The sequence below is a fragment of the Notolepis coatsorum genome (genome assembly GCF_963971535.1).
Source record: "Notolepis coatsorum genome assembly, chromosome: 3".
Lineage (NCBI taxonomy): Eukaryota > Metazoa > Chordata > Actinopteri > Aulopiformes > Paralepididae > Notolepis > Notolepis coatsorum.
Window position 1 is genome coordinate 20,208,087 of NC_140167.1, and position 20,211 is coordinate 20,228,297.

Genomic DNA, 20,211 nt, shown 5'->3' on the forward strand with positions numbered 1-20,211 from the left:
AACAAGATGCTTGTCCTTGAACTTTGTGACAAGAGTCGCATTTGCAACATGATATGAATGCAGACGCCTCATGCTGTGGCACATTTGGTAACGCGCCGCTGATCGTTGTTGCAAAGCAGCCAAGGTATAACTTACTTAGTAGCTCATCTGCTACCTAACCTTTGTGATGCTAAAGAGGCTAACCAGGCTGTCGTCCTGTCAACACGGGTCCATGTGTGGCACTCACTTTAGAGATGAGCCTAAGCTACGATCGTAAGAGTGATGCAATTTAAATTATGCAACGTTAGCTTACTGCGACTATAAATAAGCAACAAATAGCTAACTTTAGCCGGTGAACTAACCTAGCTAACCTAATGTTACAAAGCTGACAGGTACAGTAAGGTGAGTGTGATCTTCCATGGTAACGTTAATTAGATGCTAGACTTGATTGATTGAAAACTTTATTAACAGATTGCAGAATGAGTACAGTACAGCTCAATGTACATTGGAGGTGGTTGGTTGGGTGGGGGGGGGGACACTCTACAACTGTACAAGCAAAACTACATTGGAATATTGACAACCATACTTGGTCATTTACTGTACATTGGAGGGGGTTGGGTTATGACATTTACAGGGGCCAGTTTCGAATTGCAGTCTCCCGTAGGTGTTCTTTGAGAGTGGTTTTGAAAGTGGGTAGTGATTCACATTCCTTTTGTACAGCTGTGGGTAGGGCGTTCCACATTGATGTGGCATAATTGCGAAACGTGTTTAGTCCCTTGTTTGAGCCGAATCTGGGTTTAACATGATTTGTGGAGCTCCCTCTGGTGTTGTGGTCGTGGTATTCACTGACCTTTGGGAAGTATTTTGACACGTACATGGTCGGGTTACTAACGTTATAGCTGTTCTAAACGGGGATGTTTGGTTTTAAAAAAACGTTATTGCCACGTGCAAAGAGACCAACATTACTCTACACTTTTCTCCATCCTTGGTATTAAACCCCTCTCCCCAGACATGGCGGGGATCATCCACAGAAGACTGAGTCTGGGCCGGACAGCTCTCAGACTGCTGAGCCCCCACCACAGAACCCTCTCATCTCCAGCCACCTCAGTCAGAACATTATCCCACCCAGGGGTCAGCAGCCGCCGCCTCCTCCTCCCACCCAGCCCGGTGCAATGTGGAGTCTGCTCTCGGAGGCTCCACGCTGCCGTAGACGGTCCTGACCCGTCCCCCAGTGCAGCCCCAGCAAGGCTGCCGTTCTCCAGGGTCACTCCAGAGGATTTGGCCTTCTTCAGGGAGTTGTTACCAGGCAGAGCCGTCACTGACCCTGACCTGCTGGAGGCCAACAACGTGGACTGGCTCAAGTCGGTGAGAGGTGCGGTCCGGCTTCGTTCAACCCGTTTCAGTTTCAGCTCACATTGCAGGGATCGATTTGATTGTCGATTTGATTGCCCTTTTTCATCAAATATTTTTCTCCACATCATGTCACCTGCAGGTTTCAGTGAAGTCCTGTTAAGACCTCAGACCACACAGGAAGTATCTCAAATTCTCAGGTAAAGAAGAAATCCTTGATTGATTGATTGATTGATGGACGAATGGATGCAGCTTACTGCATTTGCTGTCAGTGGAGATCTCTAAATTGAGAAAGAAAATCATTCAATCAACACTCTGTGTCCCGTTTGAGGGTGAGACCATGTTGAGGGTGAGACCATGTTGAGGGTGAGACCATGTTGAGGGTGAGACCATGTTGAGGGTGAGACCATGTTGAGGGTGAGACCATGTTGAGGGTGAGACCATGTTGAGACCATGTTGAGGGTGAGACCATGTTGAGACCATGTTGAGGTTGAGACCACGTTGAGGGTGAGACCATGTTGAGGGTGAGACCATGTTGAGGGTGAGACCACGTTGAGACCATGTTGAGGTTGAGACCATGTTGAGGGTGAGACCATGTTGAGGGTGAGACCACGTTGAGACCATGTTGAGGTTGAGACCATGTTGAGGGTGAGACCATGTTGAGGGTGATGTTGAGGGTGAGACCATGTTGAGGGTGAGACCATGTTGAGGGTGAGACCATGTTGAGGGTGAGACCATGTTGAGGTTGAGACCATGTTGAGGGTGAGACCATGTTGAGGTTGAGACCATGTTGAGGGTGAGACCATGTTGAGGGTGAGACCATGTTGAGGGTGAGACCATGTTGAGGGTGAGACCATGTTGAGGGCGAGACCATGTTGAGGGTGAGACCATGTTGAGGTTGAGACCATGTTGAGGGTGAGACCATGTTGAGGTTGAGACCATGTTGAGGGTGAGACCATGTTGAGGTTGAGACCATGTTGAGGGTGAGACCATGTTGAGGGTGAGACCATGTTGAGGGTGAGACCACGTTGAGGGTGAGACCATGTTGAGACCATGTTGAGGGTGAGACCATGTTGAGGTTGAGACCATGTTGAGGGTGAGACCATGTTGAGGGTGAGACCATGTTGAGGGTGAGACCATGTTGAGGGTGAGACCATGTTGAGGGTGAGACCATGTTGAGGGTCAGACCATGTTGAGGTTGAGACCATGTTGAGGTTGAGACCATGTTGAGGGTGAGACCATGTTGAGGGTGAGACCATGTTGAGGGTGAGACCATGGTGAGGGTGAGACCATGTTGAGGGTGAGACCATGTTGAGGGTGAGACCATGTTGAGGGTGAGACCATGTTGAGGGTGAGACCATGTTGAGGGTGAGACCATGTTGAGGTTGAGACCATGTTGAGACCATGTTGAGGTTGAGACCATGTTGAGGGTGAGACCATGTTGAGACCATGTTGAGGGTGAGACCATGTGGAGGTTGATGTTGAGGGTTGAGACCATGTTGAGGTTGAGACCATGTTGAGGGTGAGACCATGTGGAGGTTGATGTTGAGGGTGAGACCATGTGGAGGTTGATGTTGAGGGTGAGACCATGTTGATCATGATGACGTCTCCCATCTGTAGTTACTGCAGCAGTCGTCACCTGGCGCTGACCCCTCAGGGGGGCAACACAGGGCTGGTCGGGGGCAGCGTTCCAGTATACGATGAGATCATCCTGTCCACAGCCCTCATGAACAACGTCCTCACCTTTGACAGCATCTCTGGTGGGTAATTTTATGAACGACAACTTTATAAACGAGAGAAACCAAAGAAAAAATTAAATATCCTAAGTACGACTGAGGAAATGTGTAGATAAATGTATACCATAATGAATACAGTGGACACAGTCAGTCTAGCCTCGTATGTATCTTGAATATGATGGTATATACTCTGTTTGTTTAGTTTAGTTAGCACATTATTTATTTAGCTAATTTTTTTTTAACAGTGCTAGGAGGGAACGAAGCCCAAAGGGCTTGTACAAAGTTCCACTCCCGTCCCATCAATGTCCATAATCATATATGAACGAAATACATGTCAACATGGTCTATAAAATAGGAGGTAGATCGGTCGTCTGGTAATCGGAAGGTTCCCAGTTCGATTCCGGTTCCTCTAGGCAGCGTGTCGTAGTGTTTTTGAGCAAAGACACTTAACCCCCAACTGCTCCCGATGAGCAGGTCGTTACCTTCCATGGTCGCCTCTGCCGTCGGTGTGTGGGTGAACGGGTGAATGTGAGGCATGAATTGTAAAGCGCTCTGGATAAAAGCGCTATATATAAATGCAGTCCATTTGCCATTTACAACGGGGAAATAAACTTGGAGCCCATTCAGAATGTTTATGTTGGTTGGTATGTTTGAAAAGTAGACGTTTCATCACACGACCATCCACAGTCAATCTGAGCCACTGTGTGTACACTTAAGTATTTGCATTGATGTCTTGTCTGGTCAGGTATTCTGACATGCCAGGCAGGCTGCGTCTTGGAAAACCTGTCTCTCTACCTGGAGGGGAGGGACTACATCATGCCCCTCGACCTGGGGGCTAAAGGCAGCTGTCACATCGGGGGCAATGTGGCGACTAACGCGGGGGGGCTTCGCCTGCTCCGCTATGGCTCTCTACGAGGAACGGTGCTGGGTCTGGAGGTGGTGAGTAGAGGGACTGACGCAGCAGAGGAGATGGAAGATAATATATATATATTTTATTACATCTATTCACAGGGGGGTTCATTGTTCATTGTAATCACTTAGGGCTAGATCCACAAAGAATGGATTGCACGGTGCTAGTTGCACCCTTACTTACAATTCATTATGAATTGAAAATGGGGGACCCTGATGTAAACAAGACGAAAGTCTTTCTCTGGTCTGCATCCCCTTAACAATTGTGTGTATTGAGCTGTACTGTACTGTACTCATTCTGCAATCTGTTAATAAAATGTTCATTCAATCAATCACCGTGCAGATTGATTGATTGAACATTTTATCTCTGAACGGTCCTTCTGGCTGTGCCTGCATCTCCAGGTGTTGGCGGACGGGCGGACGCTGGACTGCTTGGCCACTCTGAGGAAAGACAACACAGGATATGACCTCAAACAGCTGTTCATAGGGTCAGAGGGCACACTGGGAGTCATCACCGCCGTGTCCATCCTGTGTCCGCGGAAGCCCAACGCCGTCAATGTGGCTTTTCTGGGTAAGAACCTAATGAGCTGTGTAGTGTGACTTTGATTACAGTTTTTCTCAATTGCTTTGGTGCATTTCTCTGATCAGAATTAAAGTTCTCATAACTGTTAGTTCAACCTCCACAAAATTTTGTCATTTGTGCACATCATAGTAGCAGTTTCTCATTCCTCCGAACAAATTGCAAATGCTTTTGGACATGCATCAATTGCTTTCATACAATTCTCTGCTGTTTTATAACATTATCATTTGCTTATGTCATGTCAGTCAAAATTAACTATACTTATGACTGCTGACTAGTCATTCCCTATAAAACTAATAGTCCTCATTTCATTGATTGAGTCATTACATACAAAAATGTTGAACTAGTTGTCAAAATCTATCAATCACGGCCTCACAATGGCTGAGGCTGGTCAAAGGGTGCAGCCAAATGTTGAGAGAACCACTGTAAATTAAATTACTGTATTCAAACATTTCGTCGGGAGAGCAGGTGTGTATACTGGACAGTAATTCAGCACTAAACAATCTGCACTGCACTACTGCCATTGTGTCATACATGAATCTTGCAGTGGGACAAGAACTTGTCACTTTTTACATTTTACATTTAGACAGCTTTACTGCAGCACAGATCTACTGTATTGTAGTGTACAGTAGTGTTACAGTTAATATTTGCCATATTTACAGTATGGTACTGTACTGCATTATTTTACAAGTGGGAAGCACTGTTATTGTACACTACAGTAATATGGGTTACTGTAAAGCAGTCTATCTCATGTTTGCTGTACATTACTGTAATTTTACTCTGCACCACATAGGATTGCAAGACAACCTCGCAGAGGTGGAAGAGGGCCCCTTTTTACTCCGCAACAAGAGGAAGCCATTTGTGCAATGGTGATTGCAAACAATGCCATAAGGTTGACAGAGATACAAAGCGCTGTTAGAGGACAATATCTTTGGGAATATTGAATCCATTTCAATCGCTACAATTGACAGAGTGCTCAGTGGAAATTAAATGTGCATGAAACAATTGTAGTACAATTGACAAATGAGTAGCCATTTGACTGGAACAGAGTGAAGGAGATCCGCCACCAGTATGCACAAGTAAAACATTTATGTGTTCTATGCATACTCTAATGTTCAGTGCTGTAAACTGGTTACTTTGTATAGTGCCATGCAGTACACTTACATGACAGTTCATACTGTACAATATGTTGTCCAAAATGCATTATGTTACACAGGAAAAGTTTATAGTTTTTATCTCTCTCTCTTCTGGGATAAAGCGTGTACCAGGGAACCACTGCACACATTATACGTTGATGAGGCGGGTTTCAATCTGGCAAAAGGTAGACCGCGTGGAAGAAATCCCATTGGACAGAGAGCAACCATTGATGTCCCAGACCAACAAGGAGGGAATATTACAATGTGTACAGTAATGTGTAACTGTAGATTTCAAATGGCTGTGCAAATAGTGTATAGTGCTGTCTTGAGCATTTTCAGGTAGTGTCACCAATATCTGACTTTTTTGCATTGGAAAACACTTACAGAGTGATCTGTCATAATGAAAACATGACAAAGCCATTTGACTATCTTGTTCATAAACAATGGTGTCAGGACTTTTCATTTTGATGACAGTGACACTTTCATTGACATGAATAATTGCTTTTGAGGAATGAACTATCCATTTTGAGCAAGTGACACGCTTCTGCAGGTTATCAACTAGGTTTTGCAGTTTGTACTAATTATTTTGAGAAATGCACTAACAGTTATGAGAACTTTAATTCTGATCAGAGAAATGCACCAAAGCAATTGAGAAACTGTAACGCAAATGATTGAGACGATTTGGGGCGGATCGCGAAAAGATATACAAATACTTATGTATAGATGGTTTCTTCTTGTGAAATAATGAATGTTGAAAAGAGAAAATAAACATTATTCTTTGGTGTCAATGTTTACCATTCTGTGTGTTTGACCGGGTTGGGGGTTGTGAATAGGCATCCCTCTGTTTTTAGGGGGCACAAACCAAATAGGTGGAGAACCACTGCTATAATCTATGGAGAATGTGTTGATATGAACTATATCTTTCCAATGTAGGCTGTGAGACCTTTGAGCAACTCCTTCAGACGTTTCAGCTCTGTAAAGGCATGCTGGGGGAGATCCTGTCGGCCTTTGAGTTCCTGGACAGAGAGTGCATGAGGCTGCTGAACACACACCTGAAACTGCCCAACCCCATCACAGGTGCTTAATATACACACACCTGAAACTGCCCAACCCCATCACAGGTGCTTAATATACACACACCTGAAACTGCCCAACCCCATCACAGGTGCTTAATATACACTCACCTGAAACTGCCCAACCCCATCACAGGTGCATAATATACACACACCTGAAACTGCCCAACCCCATCACAGGTGCTTAATATACACACACATTTGTGTGTACCTGTAATTATTCTGTAGCAGTGGGGGTCATTATTGGTTCTGGTTCCATATCTGTTTTGGTTGCAGTACTGTATTGTGTTTTTGAGAGAAACTAAACTTAATTGTAATATTTCTCACATTTCATAAAACAAGCACACACACACACTCATCATGCCACTTGTGTCTTTTCTGCAGATTGTCCATTCTACATCGTCATAGAGACAGCTGGCTCTAACCCGACCCACGATGAAGAGAAGCTTCACAACTTCCTCGAGGAGGCAATGACATCATCACTGATCACGGACGGCACCGTGGCAACCGAGGACACCAAGATCAAGGCAACGTGTCCTCATTCTACGTTCTTAAAACCCATTGTTGGACCTGAAATAGGTCGTGGGCCGGTTTCTTTTGGCTCTTTACATCATTATAAGAGTACCAGCAGTCTTAAAGAGGGCAAGACTAACATAGGGCTGTCTTAATACTTCAAAGCTTCGTTCGATGGGCATGGGATTTGAATGAGAAAATAAAATTAGAATAATATTACAAAAGATTTTAATTTTTTTTTGCTAAATCAACTCTGCCTCTCTTTGTTAACTACAACAAGCAATGCTGTTTGTTATTTAAGATGAGGTCGGACTCGGCACTGACAGATTTGTGTTCATTGTGCTGCTTTTATAAAGCCTCAAATGACTGATTACAATATTTCATGAAAGCAAAGTCTTTCGTTTGTCTAAGATTTAAAAAGGTTTAAACTTTACAGCACTGACAAAGTTGAACAAAGTGCTGTACAAGTCCCACAACATTAAAAAAAAACGTTTTTTTTGTATCTCGAAGCTTTGAATTGAAATCGAATCTCGGCCCCGAAGCTTCGAATGCCAAAAAAAATTCGAAGGTCAGTCCTAGACTAACGTAACATCTTTGTCCTTCTAAATAAGATTTGACTACTGGCTGAGATGATCATGGTAAAAATGATGCCAAAGCCAAGCTATCGATGTATCCTAAAAGAAACAATCCCATCGTCTGTCTGCAGGCGCTGTGGTCGATGCGTGAGCGAGTCACAGAGGCCCTGACTCACGACGGCTTCACCTACAAATACGACATCTCACTCCCCGTGGAGCGGATCTACCAGCTGGTGACCGATATGAGGGACCACCTGGGGGGCCGCGCCAAGAGCGTGGTGGGATACGGACACGTGGGTAAGACTCGACTCTGGTCATTCTGTTCGCTCTCCGCCGTAAGGGGTAGCCAGGAAGTGTGGGGCGCGGACTATGCTTCCTGTACCAACGAAACAAGGATTAAAACGATTGAAATTGCGCGTCTGTCCCGTCTTCGCATTTATATACACGTCTTTCCATTTCTGTCCCCCCAGGCGACGGGAACCTCCACCTCAACATCACCTCCCCCGCCAAAGACCCCGCGCTCCTAGCGGCCATCGAGCCCTTCGTCTACGAGTGGACGGCCGGGTTCCAGGGCAGCATCAGCGCCGAACACGGACTGGGCCTGAAGAAGAGGAACTATATTTACTACAGTAAGGCCCGCCAGGCCGTGGCTCTCATGGGCAACATCAAGGCTATGCTGGACCCCAAGGGCATCCTTAACCCGTACAAGACCCTGCCAGACGGTCTGCGGTGACCCTGGTTTGGACCCAACAAATGGACCGATCGACTCGGCTGCCGTATGTTTATTCCAGCCCTGGGCTGTGCCGTGTAACGCAGGGGGAGATATCTTTGACGTTATTAGAAATCAATCAATGTGGAGCACACGGACGGGATATGGCATCAAACGGCACTAAAAGATTCAATATATATTGCTATGACTGTTTCAGCCATGCTATGTGCACATCCTGCTGCTAAGGCTACCTCGGCTACCCCTGCGACTTGCACTGACAGGAAGTAGCATCTGATCCACTCCTTAAATTGTGTGTTTTGTAAAAAGTGTATAAGTAGACTATATTTGTCTGTATCCATTTGTAATGAGAATAAATGACGCCAAGAGACAGTAAATCTATGTAACAGTGCAGTAAATGGTTTTATTTTACATGTAAAAAAAGACAAAGCAACAAAAAAAAGTTTTCCCTTCCAAACAATCCCAACATCTGTTGTGAACAAATCCATCCATATCTTTACTCCTTAGATGTTCTGTTCGTCTATAAGGGATCTTGAATAAAAGGGTCAGAGGGGGAGCAGCCCTCACACAGAAAGTCACTCAAAGGTATTTTCTCTACTCTCTTGTATAGGTCAATTTGACTGTCTACAGTGGTTCTACAGAAGGATCCCGGCGAGAGAAGATGTGTTGAAATATCAATTAATCTGGATATTCTGTTCTTTGTTATTGTCCTATTACAAGATACTAGTGAAAAGAGAAAAAAAAAGTATTTCCTTTTGGCTGGTGCTTCTGTCCATCCCAGAACCACCCAAATGAAAAAGACCAGCTGTCAACTCTTTTTGTTATATTTTGTTTCATAATGCTGCTTTCCATATAGTGAGTAACTTGGGAAGGTTACTTTTAAAATTGTATTCCATTAACCTATTTACAATTGTAATTAGTAACATGAACATAACCAGGTTACATTGAATCATTTTGGAATACTTTGCCTATTAAAGGAACACTTCACCCCAATAATTATAATACAATTTGTATATCAGTTACTCATAGTGTTGCCTTGAATTCCTGGGGGGGGGGGGGGGGGGGGGGGGGATTGTCTTGCATTTGCACTACTTTTATACCTATTCTTATGTCTGCACTTTATGCATTGATTTGATTCTGTATGCTAATGTTATGCCTATGTTCATTTTATGCAATTTGCTGTGATTTGCTCCATGTATGAAAGGTGCTATATAAATAAAGTTATGTGTCCACATTGAACAGAGAATCCAGAAACGGCAGCCATACTTGATGAATTGAAGTTAATGGGGTACAAATGTAACGGCAAAACTATATCAAAATATCCACTTCGAAATCACAACTCTGTCATTATAATCCAAAGTATCATTTACGGTGTCCTCACGACTTAACATCACTTGAACGGCAAGCATATTGAGTACCTGACCTGCCACGTCGAGATCATACTCACGGGTTCAATTTGAAGGTAGCATTTGTCCGGAAATTTTTTCATTAGCAAGTGTTTATGTTGTTGCATAACGTTACCTTGTCGTTCGCTGTAGACATGTAACTAACCCACCCAGGAATTCAAGGCAACACAAGGGGAGTTGTTGATATACAAATAATTTTTGGGGTCAAATGTACTGAAATGGAGGGAGTAAAATGGACGATGTATTCCAATTTACAGACTTTCATTTGAATATAATCATGATTACGATTATTTCAAAAAGTTTATAATGCCGTTTGTGTTCCTTGATCTGGCCATCAGAATATCAGTTCACCTTTTCAAATTTTGTTCAACAGTGTCTATTCGGATTACCCCTTTTTTGTAATTGAATTACTGTAATCAAGTCATACGTCATTCTTTGCGACCCAACCCTGGACATTCTTCCCCACAATTTTCAATATTGCATTTTCCTACTAGCTCAAATAATGACGATATGGATATAAAAAAAATCCTTGTACAGTGAAAGCTTATGCATGTACGTATACAGTCCTGTCTCACACACCATCTTATATAGCAATCTTAAATAACCTCAGTAGTGTGGTTGGTGGTAGTGGAGATTTATATATCATAAATAGCATTACATTTTTCTAAAAAGTTTAAAAACAACAATTTGTTCCTATTGGCTCTGTTCCTTTGTAACTTAACGCCTACGTGTGTGTGTGCTACAACAGTTTCCTTGTTCTTAATAAAGCTGAATGAGTGGAACACATTTCCGATTGTCTCTGAGCAGAATGCCACAACAGCAAGCCAACGTGATTGGCTGTGGATCAAATACAACAAACAGGCATACAACACTCAGTAGGCTATATATATATGTATGTGTGAGAGAGAAGGCCTAACCCACAGCAGTTCCAGTAGGGCGTTAAAGCGTAGGGATGATGGGGGTGTAATACAATATGCCATCCATGTTGTTCACACTCAGTAACAGTCCACAGTTGCGGTCAGCGAGGACACAGTGGCAGAATGTCCCGTAAAGACGGCTGGCTTCTTCAGACTGGAGAGCTCCCGACTTCTGGGTGGGTTTCAAGTCAGCGGAAGGGGGTGTTGTAGGGGGGTGGGGGGGGGGTGGGGGGAAGGCAACCCGAAAGAGAAGGGGAGAGAGGAAGGACGGAGGATGGCTGACGAGACTTTAAACCAAACCCCTCTCTCCTCACCCGCTCCCCATGCGGCTAACGTGCTCTCACTCCTCCCCACGGGTAATATTCCCCGACGGGTCATATTCCTCAGGACTCCTTGCCCTTCTCCAGAGAGCTGTGTATCTTGTCCAGGGTCTTTTTGATGCGCAGCGCCGTCAGCCGGCCGAGGGGTTCTGGTACCAACACTCCTTCATCAGCTTCACCAGAGCGGACAGCGTCTGAGAGAGAAGAACATTCACGTGAGGGTCGATACACAGGCAGTTACGGGTGAATAATGCACAAGGACCTCCCGGTTACTTTTTTTGACAGCCGCACACCTCGGGAGTACATCGTCCTGCTCAAACATTGGCCAAAGACGAGAAAATAAATGGGCGATGTTCGCTCGTTCGTCCTTTAAGAGTGTATTTATCACCCTCTTCCTGTTATTTGTGATTAGAACCGCTGACTTTGGAACGAGGCGGTCCCTCTGCAGCTCTCCACACACTTGGCAACTGCTTGGCAACCATCTGCCGCTTGACTGGTGCCAGTGACGATGCTAACAGCATGTAGGTTAGCATGCCGTACAGAATAATGCCGTTCTGAACACCAAGCTGCTGTCCTAGCTCTATCTCACCGCAAAGAATGACAATATCCACTCTACAGAGGGTTGTGTAAATGCATTCCTCCAGTGCAAAGGTCTTTCATTATGTGCCCTTCTAATTCAACGGAATGGACAACAACCAATCACGTGTTGATGGACAAACTTTACAAAACATGTTGACAGAGGGACAACATGATGGAGAGTGTGGTATTTGTGCGCTGGTGTTGGAGGTATTTATTACTGAGGTAAATGTGCTAATATACCATGATATTAATCACTTCAACTATAAAAAGGAGTTTCATTTGACATGTTTCGCTATTCTCACAGTATGAAGTATATCTGGGCCATACAGAAATGTTTATAATCCAAGTGATTTTTAGTCGGAGTGCATGGTATGGGAAGGGTGATATCAGACTAAGACCATAATCTTTTGTTTGATATTCTCAGATATTTTGCGCATCATTTTGTGAGATACTTGCTTTTATTGATGATTCAGACAACAAAGGATCAAGAAAATCAATTGTGTATCACAAATCACAATATATATATTTTTTTATACATATTTATTTAGCAGAACTTGAGAACTATTAGGAATGTCTGACTCTTAACCACCCAAACCTGCACGGACTACAACGTATGACGTATATCATGCCAGTTAGGGTACTTTTTTATTGCCTATATTTATTGTAACGTATATTATAACCGATAGGGCACACCGACCCTAGTCTGCACCTTTGTTTACACTGTTTAAATTTCTCATTTCTTTATTCAGTGTTAATTATATTGTTATATAGTCTATTTTTATATTCAGATCAAAATTGTATTGCCTATATTTACATCTTTCTACTACTGCCTGTACCTGTACCATGTTGATGATGCCTGCATTTCTCCAAGGGGATCAATAGAGAGGACTATCTCATCTTATATTAAAACATAGATGTACTGCCCAGGAGTGCAGGAAGTGAGAGACATGCTGCTACTCACGGGGTCAGAGAACCAGGGGAGAGACATGCTGCTACTCACAGGGTCAGAGAACCAGGGAGAGACATGCTGCTACTCACAGGGTCAGAGAACCAGCGAGGGCCATGGCTGCTACTCACAGGGTCAGAGAACCAGGGAGAGACATGCTGCTACTCACAGGTCAGAGAACCAGGGAGAGACATCTGCTACTCACAGGGTCAGAGAACCAGGGAGAGACATGCTGCTACTCACGGGGTCAGAGAACCAGCGGTGGGGGATGAAGGGAGAGACATGCTGCTACTCACAGGGTCAGAGAACCAGCGAGGGACATGCTGCTACTCACGGGGTCAGAGAACCAGGGAGAGACATGCTGCTACTCACGGGGTCAGAGAACCAGGGAGAGACATGCTGCTACTCACAGGGTCAGAGAACCAGGGAGAGACATGCTGCTACTCACAGGGTCAGAGAACCAGGGAGAGACATGCTGCTACTCACAGGGTCAGAGAACCAGCGGTTGGGGATGAAGGGCCTCTGCTGCTCCACACAGACCACCTTCCTCATGTCGTCGAAGCTCGGGTCGTTTGGCACCTGGTCGTAGAACGGAGGCTTGTATTCCTCTACGATACCTGGAAGCCCCGGGGGGTGGGCGTGGGAAGAGAGGTCAGAGGTCAGATGGGAACGGAGCAAAGTACCATTCAAGATTTTGTCAAAAGATTGGTTAGGTACCTGAAGCTCTGTCCCTGTTGTTGTTGTTTCTCTTTTTGTCTATGTATTGGGCTGTTTTGGGTCAATGTTTTTTGTGCCTGTGTGGTGTTTGTATTGTGTCGTCTTGTTGATTGCAACCATGGTGAAGCCAAAGACAAATTTCCATGAAAGTGGACAAATACAAATATATATCTATCTAAGATTGAGGAAAATATTCCTATAAAGAGTTCTTATCTAATCTGTAAAAAGTAGGCAGTTTAAGATTAATCATCTTACTGTCATTAGTAATGGACCTGCGGTTTCTATTTGTGCTTTTAATTGATTGAATTAGAAGTGAACCCTGAACTGAATAACACACAGTCGAGAGTGATGTTAATAAAGACAAGTAAATCTAGCAACTCGTGGGGCATAACAAAAACATTTGCCTTTCAAACTACTACAAACTACGATGGGGATTCTACATGTTTCTAAACTACACTCTTGCAAAAGATGTGTTGAAACAACAAGGTGTGTCGTCCCTACAGTAGCTAAACACACACACTGGTGTGTTGAAGAACAACACAACCGGATGGTACTGCACCCCATTGGATTGGATTGAATGAAACGCATGGAGAAAAAAAGTCCTGCTTCCACATTTTACTTGTCAGACAAGTAACCGGAGACGATCCAAGTCATTGCCCACCACCAGAACAGCGGAGAATATGTGTTTCCAGTACCCAGCGTTGGATCAATAAACACGATCGATATTTGGAATGGCGATCAGGAATTGGAATAATCTTTTTGGAGAACATCTGATCTGAGGTAAGCAATCTATTTTACCAGTCTTGGGATAATCAGAGCTATTTTCACCTATATATCAGCATGTGCCATATGTGTGTGTGTGTGTGTGATCAGGAAATAAGATAATCGCAGGCCGCTTCTATAGCGTGCATAAGTACACATATACTATCGATAATCTAGCGTTTATTTGAAAACGATTCATAAATAGGCCGAAAAATGTCAACGTGTTTTGTGTATTCCAGTGTATTCCAGTAAAGGGCGTTTATCACAGAATTCTTAATTTTTTTCTGAAAATTAAAAAAACAAGCGTTTTTCAAAATGGTATAAAACGGAAATGAACAGATTAAAAAACAATCCGTTTTGACAATGTCGACTGCAAACAAGTCATTGATAAGCGACGGCCATATTAGACACATAGCCATAATTTAAGGTATAGTTTATGCGTTCGCAAATATGAGAGCTCTGTCATTGAATAGAGCGGTGGCACGCAACGGGGTTCCTAGGCACCGCATGGCTGGCACGGAAAGTGTTAATATTCACAAAACTTGAATACCTGAAATCAGTGATGGCTGCCGGAATGTAGAGCTACTCATTTTAACAAAATAAATACCACTTCCAGTCACTTACTGTCAGGACACCAACACATACCTAGTGTAGTACCCTGCCTTTATTGTCATGCGTTGCCGTCACCGTTACACGTCTATTTCACGTTGTTTCCCCGTGTTGTGCAGCACTCTGGCTCCCCGGCCTCCCCCCTCAGCCTCCTGCCCCCTCACCGGCCTCCCCCCCACCGGCCTCCCCCCTCACCGGCCTCCCCCCTCACCTCCCCCCTCACCGGCCTCCCCCCTCACCTCCCCCCTCACCGGCCTGCCCCCTCAGCCTCCTCCCCCCTCAGCCTCCTCCCCCCTCACCTCCCCCCTCACCTCCCCCCTCAGCGGCCTCCCCCCTCACCGGCCTCCCCCCTCAGCCTCCTCCCCCCTCACCTCCCCCCTCACCGGCCTCCCCCCTCACCTCCCCCCTCACCGGCCTCCCCCCTCAGCCTCCTCCCCCCTCACCTCCCCCCTCACCTCCCCCCTCAGCGGCCTCCCCCCTCAGCCTCCTCCCCCCTCACCTCCCCCCTCACCGGCCTCCCCCCTCACCTCCCCCCTCACCTCCCCCCTCACCGGCCTCCCCCCTCACCTCCCCCCTCACCTCCCCCCTCAGCCAACTCCCCCCTCAGCGGCCTGCCCCCCTCAGCCTCCTCCCCCCTCACCTCCCCCCTCAGCCAACTCCCCCCTCAGCGGCCTGCCCCCTCAGCCTCCTCCCCCCTCACCTCCCCCCTCAGCCTCCTCCCCCCTCACCTCCCCCCTCACCTCCCCCCTCAGCCACCTCCCCCCTCACCGGCCTGCCCCCTCAGCCTCCTCCCCCCTCACCTCCCCCCTCACCGGCCTCCCCCCTCACCGGCCTGCCCCCTCAGCCTCCTCCCCCCTCACCTCCCCCCTCAGCCTCCTCCCCCCTCACCGGCCTGCCCCCTCACCTCCCCCCTCACCTCCCCCCTCACCGGCCTGCCCCCTCACCTCCCCCCTCACCTCCCCCCTCACCTCCCCCCTCAGCGGCCTGCCCCCTCACCTCCCCCCTCAGCGGCCTCCCCCCTCACCTCCCCCCTCAGCGGCCTGCCCCCTCACCTCCCCCCTCACCGGCCTGCCCCCTCACCTCCCCCCTCAGCGGCCTGCCCCCTCACCTCCCCCCTCAGCGGCCTCCCCCCTCACCTCCCCCCTCAGCGGCCTGCCCCCTCACCTCCCCCCTCACCGGCCTGCCCCCTCACCTCCCCCCTCACCTCCCCCCTCACCTCCCCCCTCAGCGGCCTCCCCCCTCACCTCCCCCCTCAGCGGCCTGCCCCCTCACCTCCCCCCTCACCTCCCCCCTCAGCGGCCTCCCCCCTCACCTCCCCCCTCAGCGGCCTGCCCCCTCACCTCCCCCCTCAGCGGCCTGCCCCCTCACCTCCCCCCTCACCTCCCCCCTCACCTCCCCCCTCAGCGGCCTGCCCCCTCACCTCCCCCCTCACCTCCCCCCTCAGCGGCCTCCCCCCTCACCTCCCCCCTCAGCGGCCTGCCCCCTCACCTCCCCCCTCACCTCCCCCCTCAGCGGCCTCCCCCCTCACCTCCCCCCTCAGCGGCCTGCCCCCTCACCTCCCCCCTCACCTCCCCCCTCACCGGCCTGCCCCCTCACCTCCCCCCTCACCTCCCCCCTCACCTCCCCCCTCAGCGGCCTCCCCCCTCACCTCCCCCCTCAGCGGCCTGCCCCCTCACCTCCCCCCTCACCTCCCCCCTCAGCGGCCTGCCCCCTCACCTCCCCCCTCAGCGGCCTGCCCCCTCACCTCCCCCCTCAGCGGCCTGCCCCCTCACCTCCCCCCTCAGCGGCCTCCCCCCTCACCTCCCCCCTCAGCGGCCTGCCCCCTCACCTCCCCCCTCAGCGGCCTGCCCCCTCACCTCCCCCCTCAGCGGCCTGCCCCCTCACCTCCCCCCTCAGCGGCCTGCCCCCTCACCTCCCCCCTCAGCCTCCTCCCCCCTCACCTCCCCCCTCAGCCTCCTCCCCCCTCACCTCCCCCCTCAGCCTCCTCCCCCCTCACCGTTGCTGTACGTGCGCCGGGCGATCTCCCACAGCACCAGGCCGAAGGCCCAGATGTCCACCCTCTTGTAGGCGTCGAAGCAGTCCGTCTGGATGCTCTCGTCCAGCACCTCGGGGGCCATGTAGCGCTTGGTGCCCACCTTGGGGTTGTTGCCCACATCCAGCAGGTTGTCCGTCTGGGAGTGAGTCACGGCCAGGCCTGCGGAGGAGGAGGAGGAGGAGGAGGGGGGGGGGGGAAGGGAGAGCGTCACGGTGGGAACGACGGTGCAAGTGTTTTGAAACGGAGAGGAAACAACTACGCAAAGGGTTGATGGACACTTAGGTTTCTCACATGAGTTGGACTCTGACAAGAAACTATAGTATATAGCAGCTTAACATAGAATAATAATATATTAAATAACAGTATATATATATATATATATATGTGTCACTGAAACGCAGACTTCACCCCAGTTAAATCAATGCAGAGGTGATATTGTATGTGTGTGTGTACAGAGGTGATATTGTATGTGTGTGTGTACAGAGGTGATATTGTATGTGTGTGTGTACAGAGGTGATATTGTATGTGTGTGTGTACAGAGGTGATATTGTATGTGTGTGTGTACAGAGGTGATAGTGTGTGTGTGTGTGTACAGAGGTGATAGTGTGTGTGTGTGTGTACAGAGGTGATAGTGTGTGTGTGTGTGTGTACAGAGGTGATATTGTGTGTGTGTACAGAGATGATATTGTGTGTGCTCGTGCAGAGGTGATATTATTATCGCTAACACCGTTTTATCTAATAAGATAACGCTTTCTGTGTTCACCTCATTCCAATAATTTTTATTGTAGTAAAATGTGATTGTCAAGCCAAATGTCGATACAGCAATATATTGCGAGAGTTTGTGCGTCGATATTATATCGATACAGTGACGGCAAGTATCGATATAATATCGCTGCGCAAAAATCTCACAATATATTGCTGTACGGATTCTGTCCCCCACGGCCCAACAGAGACAGTAGAAGCAGGCCTCACCCAGCCCAACAGAGACAGCAGAAGCAGGCCTCACCCAGCCCAACAGAGACAGTAGAAGCAGGCCTCACCCAGCCCAACAGAGACAGTAGAAGCAGGCCTCACCCAGCCCAACAGAGACAGCAGAAGCAGGCCTCACCCAGCCCAACAGAGACAGTAGAAGCAGGCCTCACCCAGCCCAACAGAGACAGCAGAAGCAGGCCTCACCCAGCCCAACAGAGAGAGCAGAAGGAGGCCTCACCCAGCCCAACAGAGACACCAGAAGCAGGCCTCACCCAGCCCAACAGAGACAGTAGAAGCAGGCTTCACCCAGCCCAACAGAGAGAGCAGAAGGAGGCCTCACCCAGCCCAACAGAGACAGCAGAAGCAGGCCTCACCCAGCCCAACAGAGACAGTAGAAGCAGGCCTCACCCAGCCCAACAGAGACATCAGAAGCAGGCCTCACCGAGCCCAACAGAGACAGCAGGAGGAGGCCTCACCCAGCCCAACAGAGACAGTAGAAGGAGGCCTCACCCAGCCCAACAGAGACAGCAGAAGCAGGCCTCACCCAGCCCAACAGAGACAGTAGAAGGAGGCCTCACCCAGCCCAACAGAGACAGTAGAAGCAGGCCTCACCCAGCCCAACAGAGACAGTAGAAGGAGGCCTCACCCAGCCCAACACAGACACCAGAAGCAGGCCTCACCCAGCCCAACAGAGACAGTAGAAGGAGGCCTCACCCAGCCCAACAGAGACAGCAGAAGCAGGCCTCACCCAGCCCAACAGAGACAGTAGAAGGAGGCCTCACCCAGCCCAACAGAGACAGTAGAAGGAGGCCTCACCCAGCCCAACAGAGACAGTAGAAGCAGGCCTCACCCAGCCCAACAGAGACAGTAGAAGCAGGCCTCACCCAGCCCAACAGAGACAGTAGAAGCAGGCCTCACCCAGCCCAACAGAGACAGTAGAAGCAGGCCTCACCCAGCCCAACAGAGACAGCAGAAGCAGGCCTCACCCAGCCCAACAGAGACAGTAGAAGGAGGCCTCACCCAGCCCAACAGAGACAGTAGAAGCAGGCCTCACCCAGCCCAACAGAGACAGTAGAAGCAGGCCTCACCCAGCCCAACAGAGACAGTAGAAGCAGGCCTCACCCAGCCCAACAGAGACAGTAGAAGGAGGCCTCACCCAGCCCAACAGAGACAGCAGGAGGAGGCCTCACCCAGCCCAACAGAGACAGTAGAAGCAGGCCTCACCCAGCCCAACAGAGACAGCAGAAGCAGGCCTCACCCAGCCCAACAGAGACAGCAGAAGCAGGCCTCACCCAGCCCAACAGAGACAGCAGAAGCAGGCCTCACCCAGCCCAACAGAGACAGTAGAAGGAGGCCTCACCCAGCCCAACAGAGACAGTAGAAGCAGGCCTCACCCAGCCCAACAGAGACAGCAGAAGCAGGCCTCACCCAGCCCAACAGAGACAGTAGAAGGAGGCCTCACCCAGCCCAACAGAGACAGCAGAAGCAGGCCTCACCCAGCCCAACAGAGACATCAGAAGGAGGCCTCACCCAGCCCAACAGAGACAGTAGAAGCAGGCCTCACCCAGCCCAACAGAGACAGTAGAAGGAGGCCTCACCCAGCCCAACAGAGACAGTAGAAGGAGGCCTCACCCAGCCCAACAGAGACAGCAGAAGCAGGCCTCACCCAGCCCAACAGAGACATCAGAAGGAGGCCTCACCCAGCCCAACAGAGACAGTAGAAGCAGGCCTCACCCAGCCCAACAGAGACAGTAGAAGGAGGCCTCACCCAGCCCAACAGAGACAGCAGAAGCAGGCCTCACCCAGCCCAACAGACAGTAGAAGGAGGCCTCACCCAGCCCAACAGAGACACCAGAAGGAGGCCTCACCCAGCCCAACAGAGACACCAGAAGCAGGCCTCACCCAGCCCAACAGAGACATCAGAAGGAGGCCTCACCCAGCCCAACAGAGACACCAGAAGCAGGCCTCACCCAGCCCAACAGAGACATCAGAAGGAGGCCTCACCCAGCCCAACAGAGACACCAGAAGCAGGCCTCACCCAGCCCAACAGAGACAGTAGAAGGAGGCCTCACCCAGCCCAACAGAGACACCAGGAAGAGGCCTCACCCAGCCCAACAGAGACAGTAGAAGCAGACCTCACCCAGCCCAACAGAGACAGTAGAAGCAGGCCTCACCCAGCCCAACAGAGACAGTAGAAGCAGGCCTCACCCAGCCCCAACAGAGACAGTAGAAGCAGGCCTCACCCAGCCCAACAGAGACAGTAGAAGGAGGCCTCACCCAGCCCAACAGAGACAGCAGAAGCAGGCCTCACCCAGCCCAACAGAGACAGTAGAAGGAGGCCTCACCCAGCCCAACAGAGACAGTAGAAGC

The 20,211-nt window shown here is 49.1% G+C and overlaps 2 protein-coding genes across 2 annotated transcripts in view; one reads left to right on the forward strand and one right to left on the reverse strand.

The window, feature by feature from the left end:
• Window positions 1–8,959, forward strand: d2hgdh (D-2-hydroxyglutarate dehydrogenase). The gene is made up of 10 exons (XM_084309946.1): window positions 1–124; window positions 989–1,351; window positions 1,472–1,529; window positions 2,950–3,089; window positions 3,811–4,004; window positions 4,377–4,545; window positions 6,624–6,767; window positions 7,148–7,290; window positions 7,983–8,148; window positions 8,322–8,959. Exons 2-10 carry the CDS (start codon window positions 991–993, stop codon window positions 8,582–8,584), a joined length of 1,638 nt encoding a protein of 545 aa, XP_084166072.1. The 5' UTR covers window positions 1–124; window positions 989–990; the 3' UTR covers window positions 8,585–8,959.
• Window positions 8,955–20,211, reverse strand: part of acvr1l (activin A receptor, type 1 like) — a 19,804-nt gene continuing 8,547 nt past the window's right edge. Inside the window, 4 exon segments of the mRNA XM_084309948.1 lie at window positions 8,955–11,361; window positions 11,364–11,415; window positions 13,233–13,363; window positions 16,831–17,028. Of these exon segments, the coding sequence (XP_084166074.1) occupies window positions 11,285–11,361; window positions 11,364–11,415; window positions 13,233–13,363; window positions 16,831–17,028 (458 nt within the window). The 3' untranslated portion in view covers window positions 8,955–11,284.

Bases quoted from the DNA above. Each gene is read 5' to 3' on its own strand.
- d2hgdh (XM_084309946.1), top strand. From the start codon at position 991: ATGGCGGGGATCATCCACAGAAGACTGAGTCTGGGCCGGACAGCTCTC. The intron at 3,090-3,810 runs GTGGGTAATTTT...TTGTCTGGTCAG, and splicing joins CACCTTTGACAGCATCTCTG to GTATTCTGACATGCCAGGCA. The intron at 4,546-6,623 runs GTAAGAACCTAA...TTTCCAATGTAG, and splicing joins CGTCAATGTGGCTTTTCTGG to GCTGTGAGACCTTTGAGCAA.